At 55.1% G+C, this 18,509-nt stretch overlaps 1 protein-coding gene across 1 annotated transcript; it reads right to left on the bottom strand.

The window, feature by feature from the left end:
* Window positions 1–15,007: 15,007 nt before the first annotated feature.
* Window positions 15,008–16,864, bottom strand: LOC137675623 (small ribosomal subunit protein bS6-like). The gene is made up of 3 exons (XM_068421810.1): window positions 16,844–16,864; window positions 15,602–15,739; window positions 15,008–15,082 (listed from the first exon to the last, which is right to left on the bottom strand). Exons 1-3 carry the CDS (start codon window positions 16,862–16,864, stop codon window positions 15,008–15,010), a joined length of 234 nt encoding a protein of 77 aa, XP_068277911.1.
* Window positions 16,865–18,509: the final 1,645 nt, after the last annotated feature.

Consider the following 18,509-nt stretch of genomic DNA (forward strand, 5'->3'; position numbering starts at 1 on the left):
CCCTGTCAAGAAGCTTTTGGCTCCGTTATCTTTGCTGCTGACCTTCCAGTGTTCCTAAGCTATTTCATCATCCTGGGCTTTCCCTTCTTCAGAAGAAACAAACACAACTCTGTTGACTTCTCCTTATTGATCATGTGCTCTAGGTCCCTGACCATCTTGGTAGCTCTTACCTTTGAGCCAAACCATGGCACGGACCAAGACTGAATGCAGAAACTCTTTGGATGATAGCAGATATTTGAGTGGTTCAATTTATTTGGTCTTTCCTATTTTTTTTCCCCTCTCTGCATTACGGGAGTATGGAAGACTCCTAGATGGAAGAGGAAGCACATTTTGGGTCATATTTGCACAGCAAAAGTAGCAAGAAGTGGATCTTACTGAATCACATGCCATGAAGAAAATTGACCAGATGATCTGGGAACTAGAAAGAAAGGCTTGGAACAGAGCAGGCTGCAAGACGGACAGAGACTGTAAGCCAAGAGGAGAGCTCCCGTGAGAGCAACAATGAACAAAACTTATGTGCTGTGGACCAAACATCGGCAACACCTTCTATGACTCTGAAGGGAGCCACTGTGTCCTCATGCCCAGATCTTTGCCATAGGTGCCAATTAGTCTCCCTGCTCTGCCTTATAAAGTATTTCACATTTTCAATCAAGATATGTCTTTCTCAAGCAGCCATTGTTCCTTCAGCTTGTGTTCCGAGCCTGCTGTTTACTCTTTGCTTCAACTTCAATTGGCTTCGTAGTTCCGTGTTTACCCTTCAGTCCTATTCCTATTGACCTTTAATATAACCCTATATATTTTCTTTGTCCCCGCTTACTGAAAACAATAGGTTCTTGGCCAAGTAGTGGAGCAGCTCTGCGTTCCCCTGCTCCTACATCTCCCTCTCCTTTTGAAAGCATCCTGCCTTGGCTTATTTCCCCTCCCTGCATTTGGAGGAGGGGAGCCTGTTGAATTCCTCTTTCCTAAAGTCTGGGCCCCGCACTTCAAGAAAGATGTTGAGGTGTTGGAGCGAGTCCAGAGGAGGGCAACCAAGCTGGTGAAGGGTCTGGAGGGTCTGACCTATGAGGAACGGCTAAGGGAGCTAGGGGTGTTTAGCCTGCAGAAGAGGAGGCTCAGAGGTGACCTTAGTGCAGTCTACAACTACCTGAAGGGAGCTTGTAGTGGAGTGGGAGTCGGCCTCTTCTCCCAGGCAACCAGCAATAGGAGAAGAGGACACAGCCTCAAGCTTGGCCAGGGGAGGTTCAGGTTGGACATTAGGAAGAATTTCTTCTCAGCAAGGGTCATTAGCCATTGGAAGGGGCTGCCCAGGGAGGTGGTGGAGTCACCATCTCTGGAGGTGTTTAAGAAAAGACTGGACATGGCACTTAGTGCCATGGTCTAGTTGACATGGTGGTGTCAGGGCAATGGTTGGACTCGATGATCCCAGAGGTCTCTTCCAACCTGATTGATTCTGTGAAGACAAGGTAATGAGCCAGGACCAAGGTCAATCCAGGAAATCCAAGCAACAACTCAGCAACAAGGCTGGGAACAGGCACACCTACATCAGAATTCAAGCAAGGAATGAATTTCCAACCCTGATCTTAAATGGAGCTCCTGGTCAGAGGGTGTGGGTGTAGGTGTAGGCTCCAGGCTTAGGGCAATTAAGGCCTGTTAATGCATTCAGCATCCTGAAAATAAAAGAGGAAAAAAAAATGATCTGATTTTGGTTGGCTTACCTTGCAGTTTTATATTTCTCTCTTTATGCCTTAGTTCCTGACCTGGTGGTCATTAGGCAGAATGTGTTGGCCATGATTGGGCAATAAAGGTGGCCCAGCCTTCATAGCTAACAGAGCTAGTAGACTTACTTTAAGTTGGGTCATCTTCTCACTGGGATATTACTCAAGACTTCAACATGGATGTGTCAACCCCACTGACAAGGAGGGAAGGCATTGCTGCCTGCCCCAGGACAACTTTCCTTCTCTGGACAGTATCTTGCCACGCCTGGAGCCATGCCCTGGTGTCTCTGGCTGCCTCTACCGGCAGTAAGGCTGTCTGTCACTCATTACCAGCAGTACTTTGGCAGCTGCACTGCTGCAATGAGCTGGGCTTCCCTGAGGGCTCTGTGGAGGCTCAGGCATACACAAACCACAAAGTCATCTCTCGGCCAAGGTCCACAAAGGTCCTTCCCCTTCTTTGATTCCATAAGCCTCTCTGTGGGGACAACCATCTAAATCTTGTAGAAGTCTGAATACATTTGATGCTTTTGGCTGTGGTCCCCAGGGAGATGCCATCCTGCACTATACCTCTTTCAGCACAAGGACAAAGGTGTGCTTCTAAATCCCACCACATCTTGCACAACTGGCCTCGCTTCACTGAATCTCTCTGTGGGAAGCCTATTATGCCAGAGCAAGAGCCAAGAGGAACAGCTGAAGCTACTTGCTGCTCTTGCTGACTCAGATGATGCCACACACCTGTGCTGGAGCCATCAAGAGATGTGGTGCCACAGCCAGCAACCAAGAGATAAAACATCTCCGGGCTCAAGGAGAGGGGGTCTGCTAACAGTTCCGGAGCATTATTATTATTATTATTATTATTCACTACCACTGCGGCGAAGTAACAACTCCGCGATGTTCCTCAGAACAAGCAGGCATAGATTGTGAAAACCAATCAGTGCCTGAGCTCCATCCAGCCCGCTTCAACATTGGAAAGCAGTCCGCAACATTTGGCGCCCGAACAAGGGACCTACTTTGCAAGCGAAGTCCCACAGGACCAGTGAGAACCCCAGGAACCGGTGAGTTCCATGATAACAGTAAAGATGGGACAGGCCGCTAGTTCCCAGGAACCCGTGAGTTCCACAACGGCAATAAACACGGGACAGGCTGGTCCCCAAGAGCATAAGCTCCGTACTGAGACATTACAGCATTTACTGCGAGAACAGTAGTAGGAATAGTGTAGCCAGGTGGTTTAGGGAAGTGATCGTCCCTCTGTACTCAGCAGTGGTGAGGCCGCACCTTGAACCCTGTGTCCAGTTCTGGGCCCCGCACATCTTTCTCAACAAGAAAGATGTTGAGGTGTTGGAGGGAGTCCAGAGGAGGGTGACCAAGCTGGTGAAGGGTCTGGAGGGTCTGACCTCCGAGGAACGGCTGAGGGAGCTGGGGGTGTTTAGGGTGGAGAAGAGGAGGCTCAGAGGTGACCTTATTGCAGTCTACAACTACCTGAAGGGAGGTTGTAGTGAAGTGGGAGTCGGCCTCTTCTCCCAGGCAACTAGCGATAGGACAAGAGGACACAGCCTCAAGCTTCGCCAGGGGAGGTTCAGGTTGGACAGAATTTCTTCTCAGCAAGGGTCATTAGACATTGGAAGGGGCTGCCCAGGGAGGTGGTGGACTCACCATCTCTGGAGGGGTTTAAGAAAAGACTGGACATGGCACTTAGTGCCATGGTCTAGTTGACATGGTGGTGTCAGGGCAACGGTTGGACTCAATGATCCCAGAGGTCTCTTCCAACCAGGTTGATTCTGTGATTCTGTGAACAAGGCTATAAGGTTCAACTAGTGGAATTAACGCAACTGTTGGTATGGATCAAAGATAACTCTACCTGGTTCCCTGCATCAGGGACCAATGACGCAAAGATTTAGGTGAAAGTGGGGGATGAAACAGAGAAACTAGGAAGATCATGGAGGGTTGTTTTCACAGCACTCTCTGCACTTCAGCCTGTGGAGAAGGGTTTGAAATCTCAGGCATCCACAGCTATTAACACCTTGGTGAATGTGAAAGAGCAAAAGGAGCCTGCATATGAAACAGGCACACGTGCAAAAGGCGGTAAGAGATTACGGCTTGCATAGTAATTATACTTTGAATTTAATAACAGTTATTGGGGACTCACATACTATGACTCCACATGATTGGTTGTCACTCTTACAAATTATTCTAACGCCTGCACAATATTCGGTGTGGCTGGCAGAGTACCAGGAGGCTGCTTCTATGGACAGTTTGGAAAATAAGGATAACTTAGATGAATATTTGGGAATTAATCACTTTTCAACACCAGAAGCACAGGCAACGCTACCTCGACGACTACAACAGCTCTCTGCATTAGCTGTAAAGTGTCTGAAAAGCGTGCCGGAGGTAGGGAAATGCCAACCCTCTTTCACGGCCATTGGACAAGGAGTCCAAGAACCCTATGTCACATTCATTGACCGTTTACAAACTGCATTGAGCAGACACATTTTCGTCATCGATCTATCAGAAACACAGCTACTACAACTGACATATGAAAATGCAAATGCAGATTGCCAAAAAATTTTAGCCCCTCTAAGAAACTCTTATAGAAGTATAATCCCATCACCTGGTTTAGGCACTATCAGGCTGGATCAAGAGATTGTCTGCACACCCTTGCCTAAACTCGTGTACAGCACCCCTGGGCCTAGAGCTCACTGTACATGTCCATCTTGGGCATGTCTTTTGCATTTGAAGGGTTCCCATTCTTGGCTTGGAAAACAGAGGGGATATTCTAGTAAAACTAGTAGTCATACCAGTGGGTATTTGTGTTTTGCAGGGTGAAGTCAGGGGTTTTTTTGTAGCTTTGTGACTGTAGGAGGCTTTTCTAATCATCTTTTTTTATATAGTAGTATTCATCATCAAAGGAGAGAACATCTCTTTCTCATTTTTATAAAAAAAAAAAAAAGACACCTAGATGACCTTAGGGGGATATGGCACCACTGATTTTTATTCTGTGCGCTATCCTAAATTCGCTGACAACTGCTGTTCCTACAGATCCATGATCTCTTATGCTTGTCCTGGTGGTCTGGGCTCCCCTGCTCCCTCATGGGAGTGCTGTCAAGGCTGCCTCAGACCTCTTCTGCCTCTCCTCTGAAGCCCTCTAGATCGACAAGCTCCTAGACTCTTTCTCCATGCACAGTCACTTGTGGCACAGCTCAGGGTGACCAGAGCATTCAGAAACCCTTGCCCACCCCTTCCCATTTGAGCTGTCCCTCCTGGCTCCTTAGGAACACCAAACACTCAGGCCAGGTGCTGCTTTTCCTCAACTTTTCTGTCTTGGATTGCTGCTTGTGCCTTTTGCTTCCCAACTCTTCAGCCAAACTTGAGGTGGCTGCTCAGGCTTGGCTCAGCCTGGTTTTCTCTCGCTGAGGCCACCCTGACCTTTCGCTGAAATCCTTTTTGTTTGTATAAATTCAGCCTCTTTGTGGCTTTTGCTGATTTAATGCACGGCTTTATGGTCACAGGCTGATGGGGACGTTTGTCAGTGGGATGCTGTGGCAGGTGGGGCCCAACCTGCCCTCTCGCTGGCTCACCCAAGTGCGAGGGCTCTGCAAGAAGCTCAGGATCCGCAGCAGGGAGACTGGAAACGTCCGCTGTGGCTATTTGGTTCACCCAGCTGTCATATCTGCAGGCTGCAGCCTTGTAGATCCAGTAGATGAGACTTGCATTTGCTGGTAAAAGGCCATAGGCTTTGTGTTAGACCAACGCAGGGCACGGGATTTGCCTTGGTACGAGCAGATTTGAGCTTGTTTTAGCTGTGACAGTGATTGTCTAACGCTCACTTCACTTTCGCCTGGTGGCACTCATGCAGCTAAACTATATACAAATAGGAAATGCATAAAAATCCCCAAAAACCCAACCAGAGTCCAAACTCTGTAGCCTCTAAGAATTATTAACACTGTACGTGCATCGGGGCTGAGGAGCTACTGTGTAATTTATTGGTGCTGAACATGCACGTGTGGTGTGAACCTCACTGTTGTCTCTGAGGAAGACTGAAGGCTGAGGACTCAGCGAGATGTGAAAGGCTGAGGTGTAACCCCAGAAAAAAACAGTGGGTTGTAGGTAGTTTACGTATACCACTTGTAACTATTATTTTTCCTGTAAGAATCATATAATTAGGACTATAAGTGTTAATAGAATTGCTATTTGACCAATAATTGTTGGTCTGTATTTGTTTATAATATAGACAATAATTGCCACTCTATATTTTTTGCTAATTATTGACTAGGTCAATAATTGTTGCCAATAATCCTTGGATTGTCAAAACATGACTTAGGCTAACAGTAAATCCTTGGCTCTCGATATAAGGTGTGTTCCCCTTGTTTGCCCATAACAAAGAAGGAAATTAAATGAAATAATAGCTCACAAAAATCTTGCAAAGATTGCATTCCTACCTGCCTGTGCTTTAAAGGAAGTGGAATTATTTGTTTCTCAGACCTGAGAATTGTGTGTAGTGTAATACAGGGCCGAATCATCCAGGAATATTTGTAATTACTTCTAACACCTTCAAAGAACATGATGGAAAGTGAATCATGGAGCTAACGAGACAGCAATGCTGTGAAGCCCTTAAGTGGTGTGCCACAGCCCTGCTAACGATGTGTGTGAGTCAAACCAGCTGCAATATCTTTCTCCTCAAGCTGCAATATCTTTCTCCTGTGTGTGGTAGAAAAGTGTATGATACAACCATCAGGAACGGCCACATTTGACCTGCGTCAAACTGGAGCATTGCGTGGAAAAGTCATGGCACCTTCCGGGACTGCTTAAAAAAAAAAAACAAACCCAAACAAATGCAAACAAACCCAAGAAAAAAACCCAAAACCCCCTTTTCATTAGGAACAAATGGCTGCAATTTGTTTCATTGGAGGCTTTAGCTCCCTTAAATCCGGCACACTGTGTGAGAGTGAAGACTTTTACTCCTTCTGCAACTTTGGCAGTTTGAGGCATTACATAGCGCCTGAAAGAGTTAAGTTCCGTAGTGTAATTGCACAAATAGCTTTAAGTAGACATTAATTTACTTACAAAACTTTGCTTTGCACACAGAAGGGGTTGATTAGTGCAAAATGCTTGATCCTGCATATTAAACCATCACCTTCTAGTGCATGCACGTTTTGGTTTGGCATCAGTCGTTACAGAATTCTATCACTCAGGCAAAGCAGGGAAGGGTTTTATCTCTAAACATCACTCTGTGAGGGTGATCTGATCATCAAAAGCCAGGACTGTTAGAGGTATGTGCTGCTTGCTAACGACCCGCTTTTGATGAGGCTGTCTAATTGCTGACTGAGATAAGGCAAGACAACAACTTTGCCAAGGGCTAACAATGGCCCAACTCTTGTGACTTGTTTAAGTTCGATATCAATGGTTGTACCTTTTTCTTCGGGCTGTAAATTTAATTTGCTTTTTCAGCTGCAAACGTTTGTTGAGTGATATTTTCAGCCAGGTTTTGATGACTGACATCATTCTTCTAAGTTCAGGTGCAGGACTCTTCTTATGTAGAAAATAATGCGATACATCACAGTGCAGGCAAATAGTCCTGTCTTAACATTTGCTCTTCTCTTCCACTTGAGGAAGTTACCTATTGAACAAACTGCTCATCTTTGTTAAAAAGGTCTCTAGTGCACGTTATTTCAACTAATGACTTTAGTTCTCACTACAAATACATAACTTCTAATTTCTTCAACTCTTAACTCCAATTCCTGAAGCACTAACATCTCTTCGTCTGTTCGTTTGAGTTTTCCCACTAGTCCTGCTACTGAATTTGTTTCAAATGGCTCTACCCTACCTAGGTTCCCTTTAAAGAAAGACTCACACATCTACCCAAAAGCTCAGCATTCTTTCAGACCCGATGGCCTTTCCTCTTCTTGATGTGCTTGAGGTATCTTCCAGCTGCCTTCAGGTCCTGAGAGCAGAACTGCAGTGGAGAGTGTCATTTCAGGAAGAAGTGAATGTTTTCTTTGTCAAGGTGAATAGCACGTGAATTCCTCCCTGTTCTCCTAGCACCAGCTTGGGGAGGTGCCCTCAGGCTTTCTCTGTTGGAGAACAGACCTGTTCATTATTCATTACAGCTCTTGGAAATCTTCCCACTAATGAGGAAAGCAAAGCAAATCTCTGTCAGGTACAGAGCAGCTCTGCAGAAACAAGGTGTGTTCCTCATTCTTGAAGCATATCTTGGGAGAAATCAACAGTGCCACATCTTTTTCCATGAGCACCTTGCTTTGGGTGAGGCTCTGGTGCTCCTGTTGCTTAGGCCTCCAGCCATGACAGCAAAACCCCTCTCCCCTTCTGTTCAGAGAGGTTTAATCCTCAAAGGAAGAGCTAGTGGGGGTTTATAGTCAGCCTCTGCCTGGGGGTGTGTTTGGATGACAGCAAACAGGGGCCAAAGTTAAACTGGGTCATGAAGCAGAAAGTGGCCGACAAGGAGCTGTTCAAGGACATGACTGTACCCACGCAATCTGTTTAAATTGTCTTTTCCCCTCTGAGCACCTGGAGGGCCATCCTGACCAGCATGGTGTCACTCTCATCTCCGTTGTCCTGCACTAGACCAGCAATGAGATGCTCTGTGTTGTAGCTCTTATGCCACGTTATGTCTCATGGATGACATCTATGTGTAGACGGAGACAGCGAGGACTCACCTGTGAGCTCTGCAAGCTGGAAAAGGGATGGGGAGGAGATATCTGTTAAGCTCTTGCCAAACCTTTAGAAAGGTCTCTCTGCAAACAGCAGCCCGTTCTCCATGTGTGATGAGGAGGATACCAGGAAGGCACATTGGCACTGGGGTGTGGTGAAACATTTAGGCAGCGCTGAAGAAAGGCCCTGGACAAACAGTGAGGGAAAATGTTTGGCTGGGGTTTGTCCAGACCATCCATCACATCAACGCTGTGCTTTTGTTGTCCACCAACTCATTGATTCCCACACTCTTTTAGGAGGTCTCTACCTCTTTTTCTACATCAGCTTGTGATCCCTCTCTGAGTGACACAACTGGACTGACATCCAGAAACAGTCACAGCAGGGACACAAGAGGTTAAGTTGTAGGAGAGTGGAGATGGAGGGCAGGGTGCTCCAACTCTTGGCTGATGCATCACCCAAAGGCAAGGTCTTTGGTGTGCATATGCATATCTAGCCTGGTTGGGGGTGAGGTGAGCTTTTCTGAGGCTGCAGAGACTTTCTAGGAGGTGCCTGTGTCTTCACTGACCCTTTTCTATGTGAATGGGAATCTGGGATTAGTCCTTCACACAAGTAGTTTTGCCCTGAAAAGAAGCCAAAGAGTTTCTTCCAGCTGAAGAACAAGAAGCTCCTCAGATGCTCATCTACGCTCTTCCTCCAGAAATCCTGCTCACAGATAGTCCACCACAGCCTCGAAGGACCAGGGATGAATGGCTACAGGCACAAGCTCCAAATCCTGTTGGAGCAGAGACCTGGAGGTGTTCAAGCCCCACAGCTTCACTTCACTGCACATCATCACCGGGTATTTTGACAGATGTCCAGGTACAGCTCATTGTTCCGACTTCCCTTGTCAGCATATTTACACATGGATGTGTTGTGTGGCATTAAAATAAATAAAGCAATTAAAGGTGAGACACGTAATGGTGTAATTTTTGGTACTATGGGCTTTTTCGGGGCATGTAACTTAATTCCAAAAGCACATTTGATCGCAAAGCAATAGACAGTACACAAAATTAATGCTTTATAGAGAATAATTTTTACTGTCTTGGTCATCAGGCATGTGCAGTTGTAGCAACTGGGGGATGAACGTGAACGGCTCATAAAGGGAACTGCACAACTCCAGGGAAAACGCGCCACTTGTCAGAGATAATCCCAAAGCTTCCCATGACCTGTAGAAGGAAAGGGGGGTTTTCTTGGCTTCCAAATCCACGAAAAGCACAAGTATTGGCACAAGCAGAGCTTGCTTTTTGGCTCACACCAAACCCAACACAGCTTGGCCGAGGTCGCAACTCCCTCTGCAGGGATGACGCTGTCTTTGCACGGAGTATTTTGTCAGCCCAGCGTGAGTTTCTGTTTGACTTCCCTTCCCCACGCCTTCCCACTCGCTGTAACTCCCCCTCTGCAGTGTGTGCACGTTTTCATTGAAGGGATTCTTTTTGTTCTTTGGTTCCTAGAAATACCTTCAGAAGAACGCAACGCTTCCAGAGGGGGGAGGTTTTATGCAAAATATTTAACATTGATTTGTGCACAGACAGAGGATGCTGTCAGTTTGCAGAGGGCACAGATTTTATCTTCTAATAACAAAGCAAGTGAGGACACAGATGTCAGATTGCAGGGAGGCTTTTTTTCATCCCCAAACAGATCTCCTCCAACACATCCAACATCAAGCTCACATTGTCACCTACCAAAACTACTATTCCCCCGTCCCCTTTTCTCCTCCTTCCTCACCCTGGTTCTTCCTTCTCTTAAAAGCGGATGGCAGACACTCCACCCCCCTGCTTTACCTCCAGCTCTTCTAAACCTGGTCCTGCACACTTTGGAGCATGGCTGAGGCAAACATCAGGTCACTACAAGGATGGTAAAACAACGCATTTTTTACAGCACAGTCACTCTTTTTTTTCCAGTGATTATTCTGCTTTTAGCTCAACTGTAATTTATTGGCCAGCATCCAACTGACCTCAGACCTCAAGGAAGGACCCAGGTGTCTGGGCACCCAACTCTGACCTCACCCATCGCTACAGTCCAGAGGGCACCCAACTCTGACCTCACACCTCAACAAGGTCAAGGAAGGACACAGGTGTTGGGGCACCCAACTCTGACCTCACTCATGGCTTAAGAGAACCCAGGCGCCCAGGCACCCAACTGACCTCAGACCCAACAAGGCCAAGGAAGGACCCAGGTGTTTGGGCACCCAACTCGGACCTCACACCTCAACAACACCCAAGAGAGGACTTAGGTGTTCGGGCACTCAACTGACCTCACACCCCAACAAGGTCCAGAGGGGACCCAAGTGTCTGGGCACCCAACTCTCACCTCACACCTCAACAATGTCAAGGAAGGACCCAAGTGTTGGGGCACCCAACTCTGACCTCAGACCTCAGCAAGGTCCAGAGGGGACCCAACTCTGATCTCACCCATGGTTTAGAGGACCCACGTGTCTGGGCACCCAACTGACCTCAGACGCCAACAAAGCCAAGGAAGGACCCAGGGGTTGGGGCACCCAACTCTGACCTCGCCCATGGCTTGGAGAACCCAGGCACTCAACTCTGACCTCATGCCCCCACCACCACCCAGAGGGGACCCAAGCATTCGGGCACCCACCTCTCACCTGACCACCCACCCTCTTCCTCCCACAACCCTCCTACACGCAACCCCTCATTGGCCAAACCTCACCCTCTCGTGTGCAGCCCACGTGCAAGCCCCACCCTCTTTCCATGGCCACCTCCTGCCCCCCCCCTTAGCTGCGCGCTAAGGACTGTCACCATGTCACCGTGTCACCCTGTCCCCAACATCCCCCTCACCCCCCATATCCAGCACACGGAGACGTGGCTGAGTGCCAAGAGCTGCCGCCTCATCACTACCCCCATGTCACCATCACCACATCACTGCGTCACCATCACCACGTCACCATCACCGTGTCACCTTGTCCCCAGCATCCCCCAGGTCATCACCCAGCCATCGCACGGATGCGTGGATGCATGTTAGGAACTGTCACCACACCACTGTCAGCACCACATCACTGTCACCACCACATCACTGTCACTGCGCCACCACATCACTGTCACTGCGCCACCACATCACCATCACCGAGTCACCGCAACAATGTGACCGCATCACCCTGTCCCCAACATCCCTCTCATCCCCCCCGCCGTCATCCCCTGCCCAGCACACAGAGCTGTGGCTGCATGATAAGGACTGTCACTGTGTCACCATGTCACCGTGTCACTCTGTCCCCAACATCCCCCTCACCCCCCATATCCAGCACACAGAGACGCAGCTGAGTGCCAAGAGCTGCCGCCTCATCACTAACCCCGTGTCACCATCCCCACATCACCGTGTCACCATGTCACCGTGTCCCCAACATCCCCCCCCCGCCGGGTCATCACCCAGCCAGCGCACAGAGACGTTGAGGAGTGTCATCACATCAGCGTCACCAGCACGTCACCATCACCATGTCACCACCACATCGCCGTCACTGTGTCACTGCATCACTGTCACCACGTCACCCTGTCCCTGCTGTCCCTCTCACCCCCCCCCACGCTAAGGACCATGTCACTGCGTCACCACCGCTGTGCCACTGTCACATCACCGTCACCACGTCACCCTCACGGAGTCACCCTCTCCCCAGCGCTCCCAGTGTCCCCCCCCACCAGGAGCCATGGCTGTGCGCTAAGGACTGTCACCATGTCACTGTGTCACTGTCACCAGATCACCAAAGTCACCCCCACCCCAGTCATGCCTGCCAGTGCACGGATTCGTGGCTGTGCCCTAAGGACAGCCACCAGTGTCACCGTGTCCCCAACGTCACCTCCTCCTCCCACCTCACCTTCCCCTAAGGACAGCCACCAGTGTCACCGTGTCACCGTGTCCCCAACGTCACCTCCTCCTCCCACCTCACCTCCCCCTAAAGACTGTCCCCAGTGCCACCATCACCGCTGTCCCCAACATCACCACCACCCCACGGACCCCCACCCGTGGGTCACCCCCCACTTTGGTGTCACCCTCCTTGATGCTGCCACTGTCATCAGCCCTGGGGAGGATGACAGCACCCCGGGGTGGGGGGCAGGATCCAGATGCGCCAGGGGGGACCCAGGTGTCTGGGGGAGACCCAGGGGTGACAGAGGGACCAGGGGTGACAGGGGGGTGATGCGGGCGCGCTGGAAGGATACAGGACGATGCCAGCCAGCAGCCAGTAGTCGTGGCGCCGGTGCCAGATGTCATTGAGCTTCCCCAAGGAGATGGCGGCGCGCTCCTCGTTCTGCCACAGCGTGTGTAGCTCTGGGGGTGGGGGAGGGCGTCAGGCAAGTGGGACCCCCGGCGTGTCCCCCCCTGTGCCTCCCCACTGTCACCCGCTCACCCGTGAAGCCGCCGGCGGCGATGTTGAACATGAACCGCGACTTCTCAGCCTTGTCGTCCCGCCGGCCGTTGGCGCGCAGCTCCAGCTTGGGCTCCTTCTCAGCCTTCACCTCCTCTGCGCGGGGGGGTGGGGTGTGATGGGGGGACACGGGGGGTCACCACAATCCTCTGCCCCCCCCCAACCACCCCCAGCCCCCCTCAGCCACCAGGAAAACATTCACAGGTCTCAGCCATCAGTAGGCTTCAGAGTGAACGCGGCAAAATTAAACAGCAGAGCGCTCCGGGCGCAGCCCTTTGGTTAAACCCCGCCCCCCCCGCCCTCAGGCCACGCCCCCCTGCCCTCAGGCCACGCCCCCTCGCCCTCAGGCCCCGCCTCCTGCAGTCAGGCCCCGCCCCCAGGCACCTCGTTTAGGGTCAGGGTCGCCCAGTCGCTCCTTGGGCTCCTCCTCGGGGGGTTTCTCGTCGCCCTTCTTGCCCCCGGGACCCTTCTCATCCTCAGCGCCTGTGGAGGGGGACACCCGAATGTCCCCTGGAGGGACGAGGGGGGCACCCTGACACCCAGGGTGGGGTTGGGGGGGGGGTCTCACCTGGTTGCTCCTCACAGGCAGGGGGCCCTTTGGCCTTGGGATCCCGCTGGCCGGGTCCCTCCTCGTCCTCCCCCTTCCGCTGCCCTTCGGCCTCGCTGCCGTCGCCCGGGGACAGTGGCACCTCGGGGACAGGCGGCTGAGGGGACAGGGAGGGGAAGGTGGCACCCCAGGTTCCCCTGTCATGACGTCCCCCTACCCCGCACCCTCGGAGTGACAGGGGGGGACATGGGGACAATGGTGGGGAGGGGACAAGGATGGGGAGAGGGGACAGGGATAAAGGGGACAGGGATGGGGAGAGAGGGGACAGGGACAGAGGGAGAGGGGACAGGGATGGGGAGAGAGGGGACAGGGACAGAGGCGACAAGGACAGAAGGGACAAGGACAGGGGACAGGAATGGGGGGAGAGGGGACAAGGACAGAGGGGACAGGGGACAGGGATGGGGAGAGAGGGGACAGGGAGGGTCACAGGGTCAGGGTGGGGGAAGGGGACAGAGAGGGGACAGGGACAAGAACGGGAGAGTGACAACAGCGTTTGGGACAGAGACAGGGTTGGGGACAGGGACAAGGACAGGGCTGGGGGGCCATGAGTGGGGATGGGGTGGGGACAGGGTTGGGGACAAGGAGGATGTGACTGGGGACAGGGTTGGGGACAGAGAGGACACGACTGGGGACAGGGATAGGGACAGGGAGGACAGGGTTGGGGACAGCCCTGTCACCCACCTCCGTCTCCATCTTCTCGGGGCCTTTGGGCTCCTTCTCGTCCCTGGTGTCACCGTCGTCCCTGTCCGGGGGTGGCCCTGGCCCATCCCCATGCTCGCTGGGCGCTGGCGTGGCTGGGGACAGGGGACGTTAGGACATGGGGTGTCCCCAGCACCCTGCCCGTGTCCCCTTGTCCCCCAGGACCCTGTGTCCCCTACGTCCCCACATCCCCATGCTCTGTCCCCAGTGTCCTTGTCCCCTGTCCCCATGTCCTCACATCTCCACCCTCGCACCCTGTCCCCCATGTCCCCTGTGTCCCCATCCCAATCCCATGTCCTGTGTCCCTGTCCCATGTTCCCTGTGTCCCCATCCCCATCCTGACCCCCATGTCCCCATCCCATGTCCCCTGTCCCTGTGTCTCCATCCTGTCCCCAATGTCCCTGTCCCCATCCCATCCCCCATGTCCCCCCTGTCCCTTGGGTCCCCTCCCATCCCCTGTCCACATGTCCTCATGTCCCCATCCTGTCCCCCATATCCCCTCTGTGCCCTGATTCCCCCCCATCCCCTGTCCCCATGTCCCCATCCCATCCCCCATGTCCCCCCTGTCACCCATGTCCCCCCTCGTCCCTTGGGTCCCCTCCCCCAATCCCCATGTCCCCATCCTGTCCCCCACATCCCCTCTGTGCCCTGATTCCCCCCCATCCCCTGTCCCCATGTCCCCATCCCATCCCCCATGTCCCCCCTGTCACCCATGTCCCCCCTCGTCCCTTGGGTCCCCTCCCCCAATCCCCATGTCCCCATCCTGTCCCCCACGTCCCCACATCTCAATCCCCATCCCATGTCCCCCAGCCCCATATCTTCATCCTGTCCCCCCTGTCCCTGTCCCCATCCCATCCCCCATGTCCCCCCTGTTCCCTGGGTCTCCCCCCATCCCCTGTCCCCATGTCCTCATGTCCCCATCCTGTCCCCTATGTCCCCCCCTGTGTCCCTGTCCCCATCCTCCATATCCCCCCTGTCCCCATCCTGTCCCCCATGTCCCCCCATGTCCCTGTCCCCATCCCATCCCCCATAAACCCCTGTCCCCTGGGTCCCCCCCCCCATGCCCATGTCCCCGTCCTGTCCCCCACATCCCCACCCCATGTCCCCCAGCCCCGTATCTTCATCCTGTTCCCGCTGTCACTGTCCCCATCCCCCCCGTCCCCTCTCCATGTCCCCGTCCCCATGGTACCGGGCGTGGGGGGGGCCAGGGCTGGGGGGGCACCCACAGGGCTGGGGGGACACCCAGGTGCCCAGGGGAAGTGACCCAGATGTCCAGGGGGGTGACCCAGGTGTCCCGGGGGGGTGACCCAGGTGTCCAGGGGGGGGTGACCCAGGGGTCCAAGGGTGACCCAGGTGTCTGGGGGGGTGACCCAGATGTCTGGGGGGTGACCCAGATGTCCAGGGGGGTGACCCAGGTGTCCAGGGGGGTGACCGCCTGCCACCACCCCCCGGCCCCGGACCCTCCTGGGCGGCCCTGTCCCCCCAGAACCCCTCCCCTGGGGCCCTGTCTCCATAGACCTCATCCTGGGGGTCCCTGTCCCCAAGGTCCCTGTCCCCATAGATTCTGTCCCCAGGGTCCCTGTTCTCAAGGTCCCTGTCCCCAAGGTCCCTGTCCCCAAGTGTCCCTGTCCCCAAGTGTCCCTGTCCCCACAGACCCCCTCCCCAGGGTCACTTGTCCCCCTAGATCCTGTGCCCAAGGTCCCCATCACCAGGGCCCTGTCCCCAGGGCCCCTTGTCCCCACAGACCCCCTCCCCGGGGTCCCTGTCCCCAGGGTCCCTCATCCCCAGGGTCCCCCTCCACAAGATCTCTGTGCCAAGTGTCCCTTGTCTCCATAGCTCCTGTCCCCAATGTCCGCTGTCCCCTGGGGTCCCTGTCCCCATGGTCCCCATCGCTGTCCCTATCCTCAGTGTCCCCATCTTCAGGGGCGCTGTCCCCACAGTCCCCAGTGTCCCCATCCCCAGGAACCCTGTCCCCAAGGTCCCCAGTTTCCCCAGTGTCCCCATCCCCAGGGACCTTGTCCCCATCCCTATCCCCAAGGTCCCCAGTGTCTCCAGCGCCCCTGATGTCCCCAGTGTCCCCATGCCATCAGCCTGTCCCCTCATCACAGCGCCCGTCCCTGGGCTGTGCCAGCTCTGGCCGGGTCCTGCCACCCCTCTGGCGTCCCCTGGGCCAGACCTGGTCCCCCGAGGGGACACGGGGACCCCGGGGGTGACTCTGTGTCGGGGTGAGGGGGACACGGGCTCGTCCAGTCCCCAGGAAAACCGACAGCGGTGGCGCTCGGCTGAGTAAGGGCTCATCACGCAGCACGGGGACACGGGGGGACACAGGGGGACACGGGGGGACACACGGGGACAATGAGGGGGCACAGACACACATGGGCACCCCACGCTCCTGTCCCACCTGTGTCAGAGCCACTGCCTGTCCCCAGTGTCACCACCTGCTCCCAATGCCACTGTCTGTCCCTGGTGCCACCTCCTGTCCCCAACACCACCGCCTGTCCCCAGTGCCACCACCTGCCCCAGATGTCACTGCCTGTCCCCAGTGCTACCGCCTGTCCCCAAATGTCACTGCCTAGTCCCTGATGCCACCGCCTGTCCCCGGTGCCACTACCTGTCTCTGACACCATCGCCTGTCCCCAATGTCCCTGCCTGTCCCTGCTGTCCCCACCTCTTCCTGCTGTCCCCACCTGTCCCCAGTGTCCCCAGTGTCCCCATTGTCCCCAACGTCCCCGCACTGTCCCCTACTTGAACTCGCTCTTGCCACATGGGTGGTGAAGGCGTCCTGGGGGGGTGCGGGGGGTCATGGAGGGGGGGCACCCCAGAATCCGGGGGGGGGGGGGGTTACAGTGGGTGGGGAGAGACAGAGGGGACAGGGGTGAGGGGGGGGGACACAAGTGAGGGGGGACATGGGGGTGCAGGTGTGACCTAGCATGGGGGGGGGGGGGGGGCATGGGTGTCCAAGGGGGGGGTCGTGGGCGTCTGGGGGGGGTCACAGTGGGTGGGAGGACCCCAGAATCCACGGGGGGGGTCACTGTGGGTGGGGGGACCCAAGGGGGACAGAGGTGATTTGAGGGGGGTCAAGTGAGGGGGGGACATGGGGGTCTAGGGGTACCCCAGTACAGGGAGGGGGGGCCTGGGGGGGTCACAATGGGTGGGGGCACCCCAGAATCCACAGGGGGGGGGGTCACAGTGAGTGGGGGGGACCCAGGGGGTACAGGGTTGAGGGGGGGGATATGGGGGTGCAGGGGTACCCTGGCATGGGGAGGGGCATGGGGGGGGGAGATGGGTGTCTGGGGGTGTCATGGGTGGGTGGGGGGCATATGGGGAACCCCCCACTTCCCCTTGCCCAGGTTGCCCCCAGGACCGCCCCCCCCCACCCATGGGTGCTCCCCTTGATGCTGTACCCCCCCCGGACATCCCCCCCACCCATGGGTGCTCCCCTCGATGTCTCCCCCCCACCCACAGGTGCTTCCCTCGATGTCCCCCCCCACCCATGGGTGCTCCCCCCAATGCCCCCCCCCACCCATGGGTGCTCCCCTCAATGCCCCCCCCCACCCATGGGTGCTCCCCTCGATGTTCCCCCCCACCCAGGCCAGCAGTGGGGGGAGGGGTTTGTCTTTCTTGTTCCACAGCTGCCGCTTGGACTGACGGCGGCCTGGGGGGAGGGTGAGGGGGGGTCAGCACCCACCTCTGGCACCCTGACCCCCCCCTTGGGGCACCCTGATCTCCCCAGGGCACCCTGACGCCCCCACAGCACCCTGACCTTCCCAGGGGCACCCTGACCCCCCCAGGGCTGCCCTGACCCCCCCCCCAGCACTCTGACCCCCACCCCCGGGTCCCCTCCCCCCCTGTGCCACCCCAGACTGGGCGGGGGGGGACTCAGGGTGACACAAGGGGACACAGAGGGGACGTGGTGGGTCAGAGAGAGGACATGGGGGGGGACAGGGGACACAGAGGGGACATGGGGGGGACAGGGGACACAGAGGGACACAGAGGGGACATGGGGGGGACAGGGGACACGAGGGGACACAGAGGGGACATGGGGGGGACGAGGGGGGACGGGGGGACTTGAAGGGGACATGAGGGGACACAGAGGGGACATGGGGGGGACAGGGGGGGACTTAGGGGGGACATGAGGGGACACAGAGGGGACATGGGGGGGGACGAGGGGGGACGGGGGGGACACAGAGGGGACATGGAGGGGATGGGGGGGACTTGGGGGGGACACAAGGGGACACAGAGGGAACATGGGGGGGACAAGGGACACAGAGGGGACACAGAGGGGACATGGGGGGGACAGGGGACACAGAGGGGACATGGGAGGGACAAGGGACACAGAGGGGACACAGAGGGGACATGGGGGGGACAGGGGACACAGAGGGGACATGGGGGGGACAGGCAGGGACTTGGG

The sequence above is a fragment of the Nyctibius grandis genome, chromosome 36 (assembly GCF_013368605.1).
Source record: "Nyctibius grandis isolate bNycGra1 chromosome 36, bNycGra1.pri, whole genome shotgun sequence".
Taxonomy (NCBI): domain Eukaryota; kingdom Metazoa; phylum Chordata; class Aves; order Nyctibiiformes; family Nyctibiidae; genus Nyctibius; species Nyctibius grandis.

Excerpts from the sequence above, each read along its gene's own strand:
- LOC137675623 (XM_068421810.1), bottom strand. The coding sequence starts at position 16,864 with ATGTGGCAAGAGCGAGTTCAA. Across the intron at positions 15,740-16,843 it reads TGTGGCAAGAGCGAGTTCAA|GGACACTTGGGGACAGGGAC; the intron begins GTAGGGGACAGT and ends CTGTGGGGACAG. Across the intron at positions 15,083-15,601 it reads ATGAGGTCTATGGAGACAGG|GATGGGGACAGGGGGGATAT; the intron begins GCCCCAGGGGAG and ends CATGGGGGACAG.